We start from the raw sequence: 14,271 nt of genomic DNA, 5'->3' as shown, positions 1-14,271 counted from the left end.
ATTGTAATTCTTAAGAGAGTTCTGTGAAAGGGAGAATTAGTACACATTTTTATCTGAATTTGATGTTTTGATTTTCAATATAATTTTTTTCTTTTTAAAAATATATTGTCGTGCAGAATATAGGTTATACCAGTGTCCCACCTAAAGAGTCTAATCGTTTTGCTAATCGAGTGTTCGTTCATCGCAGAGGAAAAAATGAAAATAGATTGGGCCGAGAAAAGCCTTAACGTGGTGTCGCTCGGGATAAATTAAGCAGTGTATTGATATACAACCGCACATACAAGAAAGTACAAGAATATCCTAACCATTATCATGCAAAACTCGCCGGACTTCTTTCTATGTCAAGTCATATCAGACCATAACACTGATTGAAAACGTTTTTTTTTTAAAGCGAAAAAGTACTTCGCGCCCTAATGGAGCGTTGATATGTGTATTCTCACTACTAGACAAACCATAGGCTCATTTCTCACTGCGTTAATTGCTACAGCATTATGTATCAGTATACTTTTGCACGGAATTTCAGTGCTTAGGTGGTGAAGAAGCGAATTGATAGGCTGCGTGTATCAATTCATCGCATTTATTCCGAATTGGAATGTTATGGCGCGTGGAACACTTGCCTGAGGTGTTATATTCAACGCCACTTTGCAAACAATAGCCTCTTTTCGGTTTTCAATTCCATTCATTTAAACTTAAACTAAGTGAGACAAAAGATACTTGTTTTGTTTCCGTACCCTTTTTTCTTCACGAGAAAATCAAACACTATATTGCACAGTGATACCCATCAACTGGCTTCTCCAGCGCAGATAGATAACGGAAATCGCGTTGGACTGTAAGATCTAATAAGAGAAATACCCAACAACGGAGTGCCCACTAATATATGTAAAGTGCACCGCTTTCGGGGCTTTGAAATGTGCTCAATATTGCTAGAGGAAAAAGCGGACGCAGGGGGCTTTGGGGATTAGATTTGTATCACAAAAAGATCGTTAAATTGCTACGTACCGTGCCTGACGATGCCGAGGTAAGAGAAGTTTAGCTTGAATCTTGTATAGTAATCCTATTTAAAAATGCAATGTATTTTTATTTCACTTATTCATAGATGCGCTATGTAATACAACATGCGACAGAGCCGCTTAAATTCGGATGTGCGCTCGTTATATAAAGGCAAAGTTCGTCGCATGGTCGCACAAGTGATTTTCGGTGCATTCTTGAGTCCTCGTTGATTATAGACTTTAACCTTTCAGTTAGATTTGAAGATTGCTCCTAATATTTTGTCCGTGCTCTCGTGAGTATGTTGGGCGTGCCCATTCGGCGAGCCTTAGAATGTCACGTACCCCCAACCCCCTCCTCCCTTCCCCAACACACGTCGCAACAATCACCCTGATGGGAAATGCACAAATATTTATATATTTACAACTTAATGTACGTTTTTTTTAATGAACCGATAGGCATAATAACGAACAAAAACGATGTATCTACAAAAGCCTTTAAACACAAGCAACTCCGGGTTTGTGATATTGCACCCGCGAAGAAAAGCGGATGTAGCACACCGCACATGCGCAAGTTAGGGAACAGATGAGTTTCGCGACTTATCTGGCGGGAAGATCTTTATGTACGAGCGCTTCTGTAAAACACCTGATTCCCAAAAAAGAGGGCCCGCTTTCTTCTTACAAAAAGGTGCTTATAGAACCGCATGACCGTACTTTATACTCAACATGGGAGAGGCTGGAGTTCGTCAATTATTTAAAGCTTCACAGAATTTCCTCCTTTGAATGTAAAAACCGGTCGTTTAAATGAGACAAGTTGTCAGGTTTATACCTTAGGAGAGACACGGCTCGAAACCCGTTAAGCGCGCTAATCGGAAGCTAAATGTAAACTGGTGAACGCGGTTTTGGAAGCAATGACTAATTAGGGCGGCAAGATATGAAAGCACGAAGTGTGAGGGTCGATGCGGGTGCGTTCGTCCTTTAATGAAATGTTTTTCCCAAAATAAAACCGTCTCGTGTATGAACGGACGTCATTATTCCGGTCTCGTGGTAAACATGTCATTACGCGTAATCAGGCGGGAGATATATTAACGAGCTTGTGTGCGTTGGAAAGACAAAAGAAAACGTGACTTAGAATTAAGCACTTCATTGCAAAATAGAATTGAGAGGGTAAACGGCTGTGAATCCTTATAGATGCGTTAATGGTTGAAAGCACTTATTTTAAACGACCAAGGAGTTAAAAGTTAGTTTCCATTTGTTGATAACGGTTTGACTTCGAGTGGGCGAAAACGCAACTATTGTGGAAAGGAGTTATATTACTTCTCAGGAAAAAGGAGGTCTTTTGAAGAGCGTCGCGAAGGTTAGTATACACTTACAAGATTTTTTTAAAGAAGGATAGAAAGAAGTCGCGGATAAACATCGATTAACAGATAGCGACGTCGTTAGTTAATCCGTAAATAAATGCTACCTCTTTCAGCTGCTTTTAGCCGTTTTCATTATTTTCCATGTCGACTCTATTTTCACTTTTGATTAAAGCTTAAAATAATATTTGATGTATCATCCAATTTCTAGAACTTATATTATTAAAAGCAGATAAACAGAATTATTCCCTTCTTCCTGGCTAGATTGCCGTTTTGTACGAATTGAATAGTTGTCAATATTCGGTATAAGAGTAGATATTTCCACAAAGCTCTGTGATTTTACTAATTACAAAGATGAATAAGAATAAGCACGTTTAAATTTCCTCTCGTCGAGAACAAATGACAGGCCTTAGGCTCTTTAGAGCACTCGACGTCAATCTGAAGCTTAAAACAGTCGCTCTCTTCCAATCGGTAATTGCCGCTAAACAGCTCGCTTTTAGGGTAAGTCAAACGCCTGGCCTTATATTATCGTTATAACGGAGCGTACTTTTGCCTATTGCTCTTTTCTGCTCTTCTCTCTTGGATAGTCTTATTTTAGACTAGGTTGTTTTTAATGTTTCCAGCAATTTTAGTATATGTTCTTAAAAACGTTATCTTTTTTTTTTCTGATGGAGTTTTTTTTTAATATTTCAGCAATTGCAGGCAATTTTTTTAACTCGCTCTTTAAATTAACAGTAAATAATAGTAATAACTATATCTGTTTATTTGAGCCCAATACAATACACCAAAAATTGGAATTCGACTAGACTTCTTCAGGGTCTGCCTTGTGTTTATTTGAGCCCATTACATTACAAAATAAATGACACTGAATTACGGGTCTAGTCAGCGGCATTTCATTGGTACTTATAACAGCTATCAAATCTCTGGATGTTGGCGAAAAACTGACAGGCGTTCGGCGTTTTCACTACCTCGCTCAAAAATGCTTATGATATATAGGGGTGTTTCTTCATTCCCTAAATACCACTGTTTTTATTTGTATGCTGCATCTATCATTACGCAGTGGAAATTACTAACTACAGTAATTATGAAATCATGAATTAGCAAAATATTTCGATAATCCTAGCTAGCCGAGGACTTAGGTATGTTCTTAGCATGTTAAGCCAGGCTGACTCTGAAAGGATTGTAATGTTCACAGAATATAGATTTTTGGACCAGATATGTATTATAGAAGGTGTGACAGTTTGTAGAGTATTTTCTTAATGGCAGGCCTGAATTTAAACTCTAGAGATTCACATTCAAAGTCCTCACCCCAGTCCTCACCTTAGAAACAGTCATAAGGAGGCCCACAGGTATTAATAAATTATAAGTACAAGACTAGGTAATACTGACCCAACCTATGGCTATCCACAAATCTTATCCTGCGTCGAATTTTACTAATAATAGAGCAGCTTTTCTGTTTTCTAATAAGTTATTCGAAACGTTTTAATAGAGCAAATATTGACACCTTTGTGGTAAATTTCACTCACAACTTTTTTTTTACAATATTTCCACTTATTTCTAGCTAGTATAAAAGATCAAATAAAGTGGATCTGCCTGATATTTCATTTGGCTGTTTGCTGAAAGCAAAAAGAAAATAATGGAAATTGATTGTATTAGAGCTTTTTGATAACACATTCATCACGAGTAAATCAAGAAGAAATTCAAGAGCAGAAAAAAAAACATTTTAAGAGTGAGAGATGTCGGCATTAAATATTCGTAAAACACTTTGAATTTCATGTAATAGTTCTTGATGACAAAAGATATTAATTAAACCTCACATACTAAAAAAGATAAACAATAAATATAAACAATAAATTGAATATTTTTCATCGAAAGGATTCAATAATTAATTTTTTTTTTTAGCAATATAGAAAGCGATGATTAAGATGCCATGGTGTACAATGTCTCATTGATTTATCCAACTGGCGCAAATAGGTCTACGCATTATTTTAAGCAAAGAAAATCATTCTAGAAGATTATCCTTCGGGGACATCTATTTCCCTCGATCCGGCTGAAAGCTGGGTAACGGTTTAGGATCTGTGTGGAGGAAACTGAACTCTGACTGAGCGTGGGAGGGGAAAGTGCAAGAAAGATTTTTTTTACCAGAAAGTAGACGAAATGAGTCGAATTAAAGAATGTCATTCAGCCACTTCTTTTTTATTGTTCATATAAGGAAACCTAATGAAATGGTAGTTATCATTGTTTGCCTCGTTCTAGTCTTTGGAAACTCGCTTATTGATGCATGATGAGGTGAAGCTGCTGAATTCGCTAAACTCTCGTGGCCGTAGCGAAAATAAAAAAAATATGTTTGATGCAGTGATGTTTGTGCACAGAGGTATGATTGGATTTATGTTTTGAGATTTTTTTAAAATATATTTTTTTTATATTGACACAGACTGCGCTCCCCTAGCATATATATAAAATATCATGGTGAGGTCAGTTGAAGGATTAAAATTGATCATTTGTCAAACATTTCGCTGAACTGGAGGCGAACATTTCGCTGGCCCCTGAGGTTGGCAAAGGACGAAAGTATCCTACTGTGTTTTTATTAGCCCTATATCTGCGGCATCAGAAGTACCTCAATTGTGTTTATTTATATTTCATTGCGGTGTCTTTTGGCTCAATTCAAGAGATAGGTCTCTCTACATTCTATCCCTTAATTCGCCTCAAAGATAGCCCCGCTCTCTTCCCCAATAAAAGTACCCGTTTTATGCGAGTTACTGATATATATATATTTCGTTAAGCTATGCTTAAAATAATATAATGCACGCTAATCGTAGCACAAATGCGCGAGGGAGGGGGTGAGGAAGGGTCGGACTTTCTAAATTATATAGAAAGCGTGCCTCAGTTAATTGCTGACTAACAAAAAATATGAAGCATTAAGGAACAGAACGAACAAAAACACACAAACTTACTGTTAACAGTTGCTTGATGCTCTTTATGTTTCGGCCAATAAATCATGAAAGCGGATGAATTAAACCATCTCATGACAAGCTCTCTGTCCCAACTGTCCTGTGATTGGCTGAGGAGTGATGGCGAATCACCAAGAAAGTAATCATCTCGTGAATTTTCCGCAAAACGTACTTCATAGCTTGTTTAGTGGATCGCTGCAAGATAAAACGTGATGAAAGACTCAGGTAAATCGTGACAAAGGGAAAAATTAATTAAGGTTTACAGATGGCAAAATGGCGAAAATTTGTAGCTAACTGAAATATTAGAAGTTTAAGAATTTGCGTTTTTATCTTAGCCGCTTACTACAGATGGTACACAAAGGTTCGAGCACTTGCACTATTTGATTAATCGTTTTGCCATTGTATTGGTCATGGGTTTGGCAAATAGCGACCGACTTTTTTCTGGTCACTGTACATAATATATTTTTTGTTTCTCTCAGAAACTGAATGATCGCAGAAAAGGTTCTTGATGGAAACGGGAATAAAAAATAAGGGAAAGAGAAAAATACTGTTGCATAAGTGAAGTCAAGTTCTCGATAATATTTTTATGTTGTAGGTGGGTCTTGTTAATTTGAAGATAATTCTTATAAAGGAAAACTGCACTTATAAAGCTGGGAAGCTATCGTTAATATGCTCAACTAGAAGCCAAATGTGTTGATAACAGCGTCTAAAATAACAATTTGTATTGCTAAATAACCGGAAAACCTGCACTTTTCTTTTCGCCAAAGTACCCGAGGAACTAAACCCACGCGACCATTTCAGTAGTAAAAACGAATTACTTTGTAATGATTCCAGCAGCATGAAGGATTGATATTTGGCGAGCTTTATGTCTCCTCGGTTTGCGAGGGATATTTTATTGAGCCGTAGGGTATCAGATTCCATACACCATAATCAATAAAGATATCAGTAACTACCCAATCATTATGTTTCGTAACCACACAAACCAGTTTATCTTTTGCAATCCGACAATCTACGTTTCTTTGGCGAAAAGTACTGAAAAGAGTACATTGCTTCGATATTATTCCAATCTTGGCAATCAATCGAGGAATAGTTGGTGTAGTAAAGTGCACGGATCTATTTATCCGCCCACGATAAAATCCGCATAACATGCACAGGTTGCCTCACTTTAAAGCCACTAGCTAGTACGGGAAGCAAGAACCATCACAAGGTAAAACAGTGTTTTGATTTAAACACTTTTTTTACCTTAAAGAATACGCGTTTTTTACCGTATTAAGGTCCAAGCAACCAACCACATTTTATATGTATATATAACAACAAGCAGACGATATACTATGGTGCTATTGGTGTTTATACAAGATGAATGCTCCACACCGGCGTCATTACACGGTAAATACAGGTACAACACATTGGAAACATTCGTCTGTGAACGAATAAAAACAAACTACATCACCACACACCCTTAATCAAGTTAACGTAGAGCGACAAAGACATTACGGTAAAAACAGTACATAATTTTAAAGTAATTTCCGAGCTGATCTTCAGATCTGTCTTGAAGGCATAAAGGGGCGAGAATGCCACAAAATGAGAAGTTTAAATGATGAATAGTTAATACTAAAACGTTTCACACTTATAGAACGCACGTCTGGTGTTTTTTTATGTTGTATTCCGTGGCGGTAATGATCTCTAGTTAAGGATGGAACTACTTTTTTCATAAGGTGGGTGTTATCTCCGACCTATTTTTTCCCACACTAAGCCTTTCAACTGAACCTTCCGTATTTTTGTATGATAGACATAGTTATTGTATCTTCATTGAGGCTGCGTGCGCGTGCATATAGGTGTTTTAACAAGACATGGTAAAAAATGTAGTGGCTTCCGATAAACAAATATTTACTTACTACCGACATTTTTTGGTTGCCCGTGTAATATATACTCTTATTCATCGTCGACAAACATAAATCCGACTACCGACAAATTAAAGAAATGCCTGCATGCGGTCCACCCGATTGAGCCCTAATTGTAAAATTGCCAGCCTTTGGTGCGTCTCCTTGATGATCATTTCGGTAGGCATTTGCGCTTATTAAAGAAGGCTAATTACGCAGCCATTTTATGTTCCGCTCAATGTCACACAAATCACACAAGTCCATTTCCATCGGATAATTCAAGCAAGTTACCAAGATTTTTTCAATCATATCGTCAAAAGTATATTAAACTGCATTCATAGGTTGTTATTTTGAAGTTTCCTTCAAAATACAAGCAAACAGCTTGTATTATTTTTAATTAGTTAAAGAACCAAAAATCACTTTCATAGCATTCATCAAAGATACCCTGATAGAAAAAAATGTTATGTCTTGAATTGCCATTTAGAGTTTTTGTCGAAAAGGGACTATGATAGTGCATTTAGATAAAAAAAAAACATCAGATAAACGTACTAAAAAATATACAGTTTCATTTCTCGTGTTACAAGCAGGTCGGCTCAGTATATATTTGACTGCCAAACACTTTGTTGTGCATAAGGTAATTTTTTTAAGGGGGGGGGATGGTGGAAACGTGGAGTTCCTTTTTTAGATCACGTCAATAAAAGGGAAGTATAGAAATTCCTAGAAGTGTAATTCATGGAACCTTTATCCATAATCGCTAAAACTTTTTGCAAATGCTGCAAAATAGCGAGACGAAAGTCAAATAAAAAAGCTACTAAGAGCTGAAGAGATGTCTGTCGAAGGTCCGATGGGCTCTTTTGAGATTGTACAGAAATATCGAGTTAACTTTAAATTCTGTATGTTGGACAGTTTTGATAATAGCCTAGTCTAGACAAATATTTATTAAAGCCCCCTTGGCATGGTTTATATGTAAGGGCAAGGCTCTAATGATTACTTGCTTGCGGTAGTTTCACGAGCTTCCTCACTTATCAAACAATAGAACCCTGTTCAATGACATCCACCGACAAAATATACCTCCTTATCAAGGATATTTTTTTTAAATTCAATGGTGACCTCTTTTTTCTTCTGTGAAATCTAACCCGCTTAGTAAGGACAATCCTTACTAATGACGTAACAGCCTGCCACGCCCTAGTCTAGAAGAGCAGTGTTATACTACATACTACTTGCATATCAAACTTTATGGTGTGTATTATTTTGGTTCCTAAATAAGAAACAGACGTAAAATTGATATCTTCTCTTTTCTAGTGTTTTTTTTTTTCTATCATCTGGCGGCACGATTTGTTATCAAAGTAAACACGTCATTAACACAGCCCCTATAATGTTCTAGAAATTTAATTCTTAGTTTATGCACTTATGATGTGCTAGAAATTTCATTTTGATGGAAAGCAATATAAAGCCGTTTTGAATAAACGTTTAATGCAGATAAGCATATCAGGCTTCTAAGGGGTCTTATAAGCTGTTGTTGTTTGCGCCGAGAAAAATTATTATGCTAAAACAGTGCTGATGGGTTGATAAAGCGTCATCGAAACATCAAAAGCATAATTGCGAAAAGTGAGGCGCTTGGCACTCAGAAAAACTCGATACGACAGCATTCTTTTCGGAAGCAAATATTTGCTGAGAGGGCAGAATGAAAAAAGAAACTCTATAGAAATTCAGGAATTTAATAATTTTTTTTAAAAAGATATAAGGAGCAGATAGAGGCAAGATTAAAAACGGAAAGCTTAAAGATGGGGGTGTTACCCAACCCTCTCTCCGGCAGGAGGCCGACTAAGCCACAGTCTTCACAATCTCCGAATTTTAGATTTTTCCTAAGTAATGATATCTATGACTGTGCAGCTACTGTCCCTTAGCAAATCCTGGCTACATGCATGCTCTGATTTCGACTAAAATGTATAACAAAAACACTTTGCAGAAGGAGTATCAGAATGATACATGAATAACTGCGTCTTTACTATAAAATTTTAAGCGAGAAGTTTAGTTTTGCTTAATTTGTTGTGTTGTGCGTTTTTCCTGATACTTTGGAATATGTATAGTCGTTATTAAATAGCGCATCTATTTAATTGTATGATAATGGTAGTATTCTTATGATTTTATGAGGGATTCGCATATCTGTGCGATCTGTGATGATTATATACACTTATATTGAAGCTGTAAAAAATCGCAAATTCGCCATTCAAATGACGCGCCTCTATGGCTACGAACAATACAGATTTCAAACCATGATTCTCGCGAGCACGAGACAGCTTTCTTCTGTGTCCTCAAAGAGATAATAGTGTACAATCACGCAGATGGTTTGTGCATCGAATGAGTGAAAACAGTTACATTTTACTTCTATAATTATTCAGTTTGCAATCAAGTTAATAACCCTCTTGATAATCAGCAATCGAATATGTGCCCGAATCTGCTACCTTTTGATTAAAGGGTGCCGACCGCCAAAGCGCCCCTGGAGGTAAGTGTTTGTACACTGTGCTACACTCCTAGTATCACCACTTATATTATATCATACTTTTATTAAAAAAACTTATATTAAAAAAATTTCGACAAAAGTAAGGATTATTGATGAAACCTTTCTCTGCTTCAATCATTTTTTAAAAATACAAGTCCGATTAACCACCGACTCGTGATGGCCATGCTAAGTTACTCCAAAAGAGAAAGGATTAATATAGATGATGCCAACCGAAATCTCATTTAATACGCATATAGAAATGTGTATTTAGCTTTTTAATGGTTTCAGGTAATTCGCATTTATTGCTAAAAAGATTTGAGGTGAATCTTTCCGTTTTGTACTGTCATGCGAAATATTACATGTATGTAAATATTACTTACCCCTTGATTGGTTTTGAATAAATCCCTTAGTATGTATTAGATACTCAATTTCTTTGACATAGCCGCACTCAATATTGCTACAGGTTTTAGTTTAAATACGACAGTAAAAACAGAGGAGAAATCATATAGCGCTAAATATGGGATAAGACGTACAAACATCAGTCAACCTTCCGTTCGCCTTACGGGTTCGCGTTTCGACGACTTTATTGACTACCAAATAAGGTTATGGAGAAAAACTGGTTGAAGCTTCAAATGGCAGATGCGTGTAAATATTCAACTAATTTTATACTTGAAGTATCAGTGCCGCGTGCAGAAAATCCCGCTTCATTTTTTTATTTATTTTTGAGTCGTCAGCATCTGGCGAGGCATTGGACTCGCCGATCAACTTTTACTAATTATCCTCAATCCCCACAAAGTTTTATCTTATAACATCATCATTTTCTCTGCTTGGGGTACCAAGGGGAATATGTATTATGCCACAGGTAGCCCAGGCAATGGTTTTGAAGCTTGTTCGTAGCTTGGCAATAAAATTGCCTTACAACTTAGAACATGTCTTGTTGTTGTCAAATGTATGTCTAATAACGATATGGGGGTATTTCGCGAAGAAACGGCACCATTGTTTTAACATTTTACCAAAAATCGCTACTTCAATCCACACGTTTTACTTCTAAAAGAACAGCCCATTCTAAGCTACGAACAAGCTTCAAAACCATTGCCTGGGCTAACCTGTGATTATGCATTATAAATATTTAACCTTCTCTAATTAACACTGCAAAAGTGTATTTGATAGGGGGGATATGACGTTTTTGGAACCTTGACTTTTTAGGGGGAGCCCAGGTCGATCTCAGAGTAAAATTTGTGCTGTAAGTTGTTACGAACATGAAATCGGAGTTAAAGATCTGGTGACGATGAAGATTTAGCTTTGACATTTTCAATTGACTTACCACTGAGACTTTTACAAGGCTAAAAGGGCACTCGTTTGCTTCAAATACTCATCACTCCACGGAAGCCACAAGGACAAACGTTTTGGTTTGTTGCTTGTTTTAAGTGCAAGGTTTATTGTCACAGGTGTAAAAAATATATCTGGCTGATTCGCTATCATAAATTTTAGCCGTAAAGGGGACTTTCTTTTTTTTAATAAAAAGTATGCCGCTAATATTTATTTTGAAATAAAATGAAACAATTCAATAATAATGGTATTCATACGATTGTTACAATAAGTAGATTTTTAAGAGAATGCAAGATTTCCATATGAGTCATATATCAACGTGTCCTATTGTATTGCATATAGTGTCTTTATTTGGCAACAGCAGAATGGGGGGCAAAATATCATTTCCCAAATACTTCCCTTTGCTCATTAGAGATGAGACACGTAGAGCGACACTAGAGCCGCAAGTCACCGAGAGCATTTTTGTATTCACTTATTTCATAACTGTACTTGGTTTTGTTGAAAAAACGACGATGGAATTTACGAAAGTATTAATATAGATATATTTAACAGGACATAACAAATGGATGAAATGAATTAAAATTAAACAAAATGAAATAATTACTATAGTTAGTTGCTCTGGGTTGCCTGCTGGGAAACAAGATTTACCGCAGATGCCATGTTTAGTCATTGATAGCGCAAGCTGGGACTTTGTGGGGTCCTTTCCTGTTTTTTTTTTTCGTGAGATCAACTTGATTAAGGATCTGCACAATTTATCTCTTTTTAACTTTATAAAAACATTCGCCCAAGCTATTTGATTTCAGAAACCGCGTTCTATGAAAGTAAAGTTAATTACTCTACGCATGAAAACACTCACTTATTAGTCCTTAAAATATGTCTTGCCAGCCTAATATTTGCGCAAACATAAGGCCGAACAAGACGATAATGGGAATTATCCGGTCAGAATGATTAATCCCTCAAAGGATCGAAACGCTCTGGATAACACGATTTTTGTTTTTGCTGTCAACGTCCTTACAAAACAAACACCAAAAGTAAATATCACACATGCATGATCCGCTTAACCCGCGAAATAGTCATAGGTCTGATTGTATGCGAGATCATCATAGCTTTTCCCGCCAAAAGGTAGATGACTCCTCTCACTAATCCGGTTTCTCTCTGCTAGGGGGATTACAGCTTTGCGTGATACGATCGCCCGCCGATCTCCGATGACGTTTGCTGTCTGAGGAAGCACCTGCCAACCACTGCCTGTCCCTCCGTCACAACGAGCTATAAATTGGTGCGCCAGCCTCGAGTGTCAAACCGCATTATCTAAACACCAAGAACAGCGCCCGAACGCAGACCTCAAGACGAATAATACGCGGTCAAGAGGCTCTGGTTATTGCTCAGGAGAGCATACGAAGTGATCGTCTACTTAAATGACGATAGGCGAAGGGAAAGTTTAGTCGGGGTATCATCGCGATCTGCCCATTGATTCATGCGTCTACCGTTTAGCGCTCAAGTGCTCTCTAGAATAAATCAATCAGACGACTTTGCTGGCAATTAAGGCCGAGGAGAGAAACGCGAGGACTTTATAAGCAGTAAGGATTCTCAACCTTCAGCAGACTTGGCCAATATATTCGAACAAGAACGGTATTTCAGAGGCGTAACTGAACTCGAAAAGTTCTTTCATAGACATTCTAATCTACAAAAGAAAAGCGAATAATATCCTATCATAAAGATGCTGTCGAACATGACTGAGAATTTTACGAATTCCACATCTGAGTCCATCACGAACACAAGCGGTTCAGGCGTCATTTCAGCGATCATAGTGGTCCTCTCAATCATCATAATCGTAGGAGTGATTGGGAACTCCATGGTCATTGCCGTCGTTGGGTGTATACCAAGTATGAAAACCACGACAAACTTCTTAATTGTGAACGTCGCGGTCTCTGACATTATAACGCTTTTGCTGACCGCGTTGCATGTCGGTCTCTCAAGAATTGGCGGAAGGGTTGGTGCTAATGTGTTCTTCTGTAAAGTCGTTGACCCAAACACTCTGTCGAACACGGCGTTAATCGCAACTGGACTAACTCTTACTGTCCTTTCAGTTGAACGATACAACGCGCTCGTTAAACCAATGGCGATATCTCGACGACTCACTAAGAACAATGTAGGCTACGTCATAGTAGCAATATGGGTGGTTTCCATGGTGATGGCTCTACCGATACTTGTGTATCTGTACATAGACCCTTCAACGGGGATGTGCACTCCAGGGGATAAAAAAGAAAACCTATACATATCGCTAACATTTATTGTAATCTTCATGACAATTGTACCCTTCTTGGTGATCGCCTTTTCCTATTTTCAAATCATCTCCGGTCTTTACTTCAAGAATACTATTTGCAATGCGACCGCGCCTGGACAGCAAAGTGAAGACCTGGTCGCAAAGCGGAAGTTAGTCAAGTTGTTATTGACAGTGACTGTAATATTCTTCATCGCGTTCGTGCCCTACGGTGTGGCGCTCATTTTAAAGTTCAGTTTAAACGCTAAGCATAATGCTCAACAGCTGAAAAACTTGCGAGAGCTGTCTAAAGTCAGCGCGTATTTAATGCCTTTACACTCTTCTATAAACCCTTTTTTGTACGCATTTCAGAGCCAAAATTATAGACACGGATTTAAAGTTGTCATAAGAAAAATATTTTACTGCAGAAATGCTCCGGAGAACAACGATATTCAGCCATCTGCTGCTGTTTGATGTAATTGTATGACCTATCGACGCAAGTTGTACCATTCAGGGGGGGGGGTAGGGGTAGTGTATAATATGATAGGTATCTGATTGATATGGTAATTTACCAGCTTCTCTACAAACACTTGATGTATATGCTCAAATATTTATACCTCTCAAATATTTATACCACACTGTTCGAAGATGAGACGAGTTGTGCTTTATTAATTGTAATTCAGGTTTTGCAGTACCTTGATATTCAGACTATGTAATCAGCCTCCACTACTTCCCATGGGGGAGGGGGCAGGTGGATGAACTTTCTCTGGAAGAAATCTGAAAATAAGGTTGTTTCCCACCTACCTGTTAGCTCGAATAAGCGCCGCGGGTGCTTATATGACTTTTCATTCCCTAGGCGAGGCGCTTATTTGGGGGGGGGGAGGGGCTAATTTGAAGGAGGCGCTTATTCGGGCGGGGTGCATATTCGAGCAGTTACGATATTCATTAACCACCATAAAAAAAGATACTTATAGAGGAAAAAAAATAAAAAAACCTAGTGACCC

The 14,271-nt window shown here is 37.7% G+C and overlaps 2 protein-coding genes across 9 annotated transcripts in view; one reads left to right on the top strand and one right to left on the bottom strand.

The window, feature by feature from the left end:
- LOC5522140 overlaps positions 1–5,392 on the bottom strand; it is a 24,066-nt gene extending 18,674 nt beyond the window's left edge. Inside the window, exons 1-2 of one of the 3 annotated variants that reach the window (XM_048725246.1) lie at positions 5,299–5,385; positions 1,000–1,054 (exon numbers count right to left, since the gene is read on the bottom strand). Coding sequence is in view for 1 of the 3 variants with exons in the window: in XM_032367592.2 (XP_032223483.2) it covers positions 5,299–5,371 (73 nt within the window). In the remaining 2 variants the exon portion in view is untranslated. Of the gene's footprint in view, positions 1–999; positions 1,177–5,298 lie in introns of those variants that run through there. The other 2 variants (XM_032367592.2, XM_048725247.1) reach the window with 2 other exon arrangements.
- Positions 1–14,271, top strand: part of LOC5522123 (galanin receptor 2b) — a 14,514-nt gene extending 243 nt beyond the window's left edge. The window contains exons 1-2 of one of the 6 annotated variants that reach the window (XM_032367597.2): positions 691–1,018; positions 12,170–14,271. In XM_032367597.2, the coding sequence (XP_032223488.2) occupies positions 12,725–13,741 (1,017 nt within the window). In that variant the 5' untranslated portion in view covers positions 691–1,018; positions 12,170–12,724 and the 3' untranslated portion in view covers positions 13,742–14,271. The other 5 variants (XM_032367596.2, XM_001641842.3, XM_032367598.2 and 2 more) reach the window with 5 other exon arrangements.

The sequence above is a fragment of the Nematostella vectensis genome, chromosome 3, assembly GCF_932526225.1.
Source record: "Nematostella vectensis chromosome 3, jaNemVect1.1, whole genome shotgun sequence".
NCBI classification, from domain to species: domain Eukaryota; kingdom Metazoa; phylum Cnidaria; class Anthozoa; order Actiniaria; family Edwardsiidae; genus Nematostella; species Nematostella vectensis.
The sequence above is the reverse complement of the archived record's forward strand: the minus strand, read 5'-3'. Positions and strand labels throughout refer to the sequence as shown.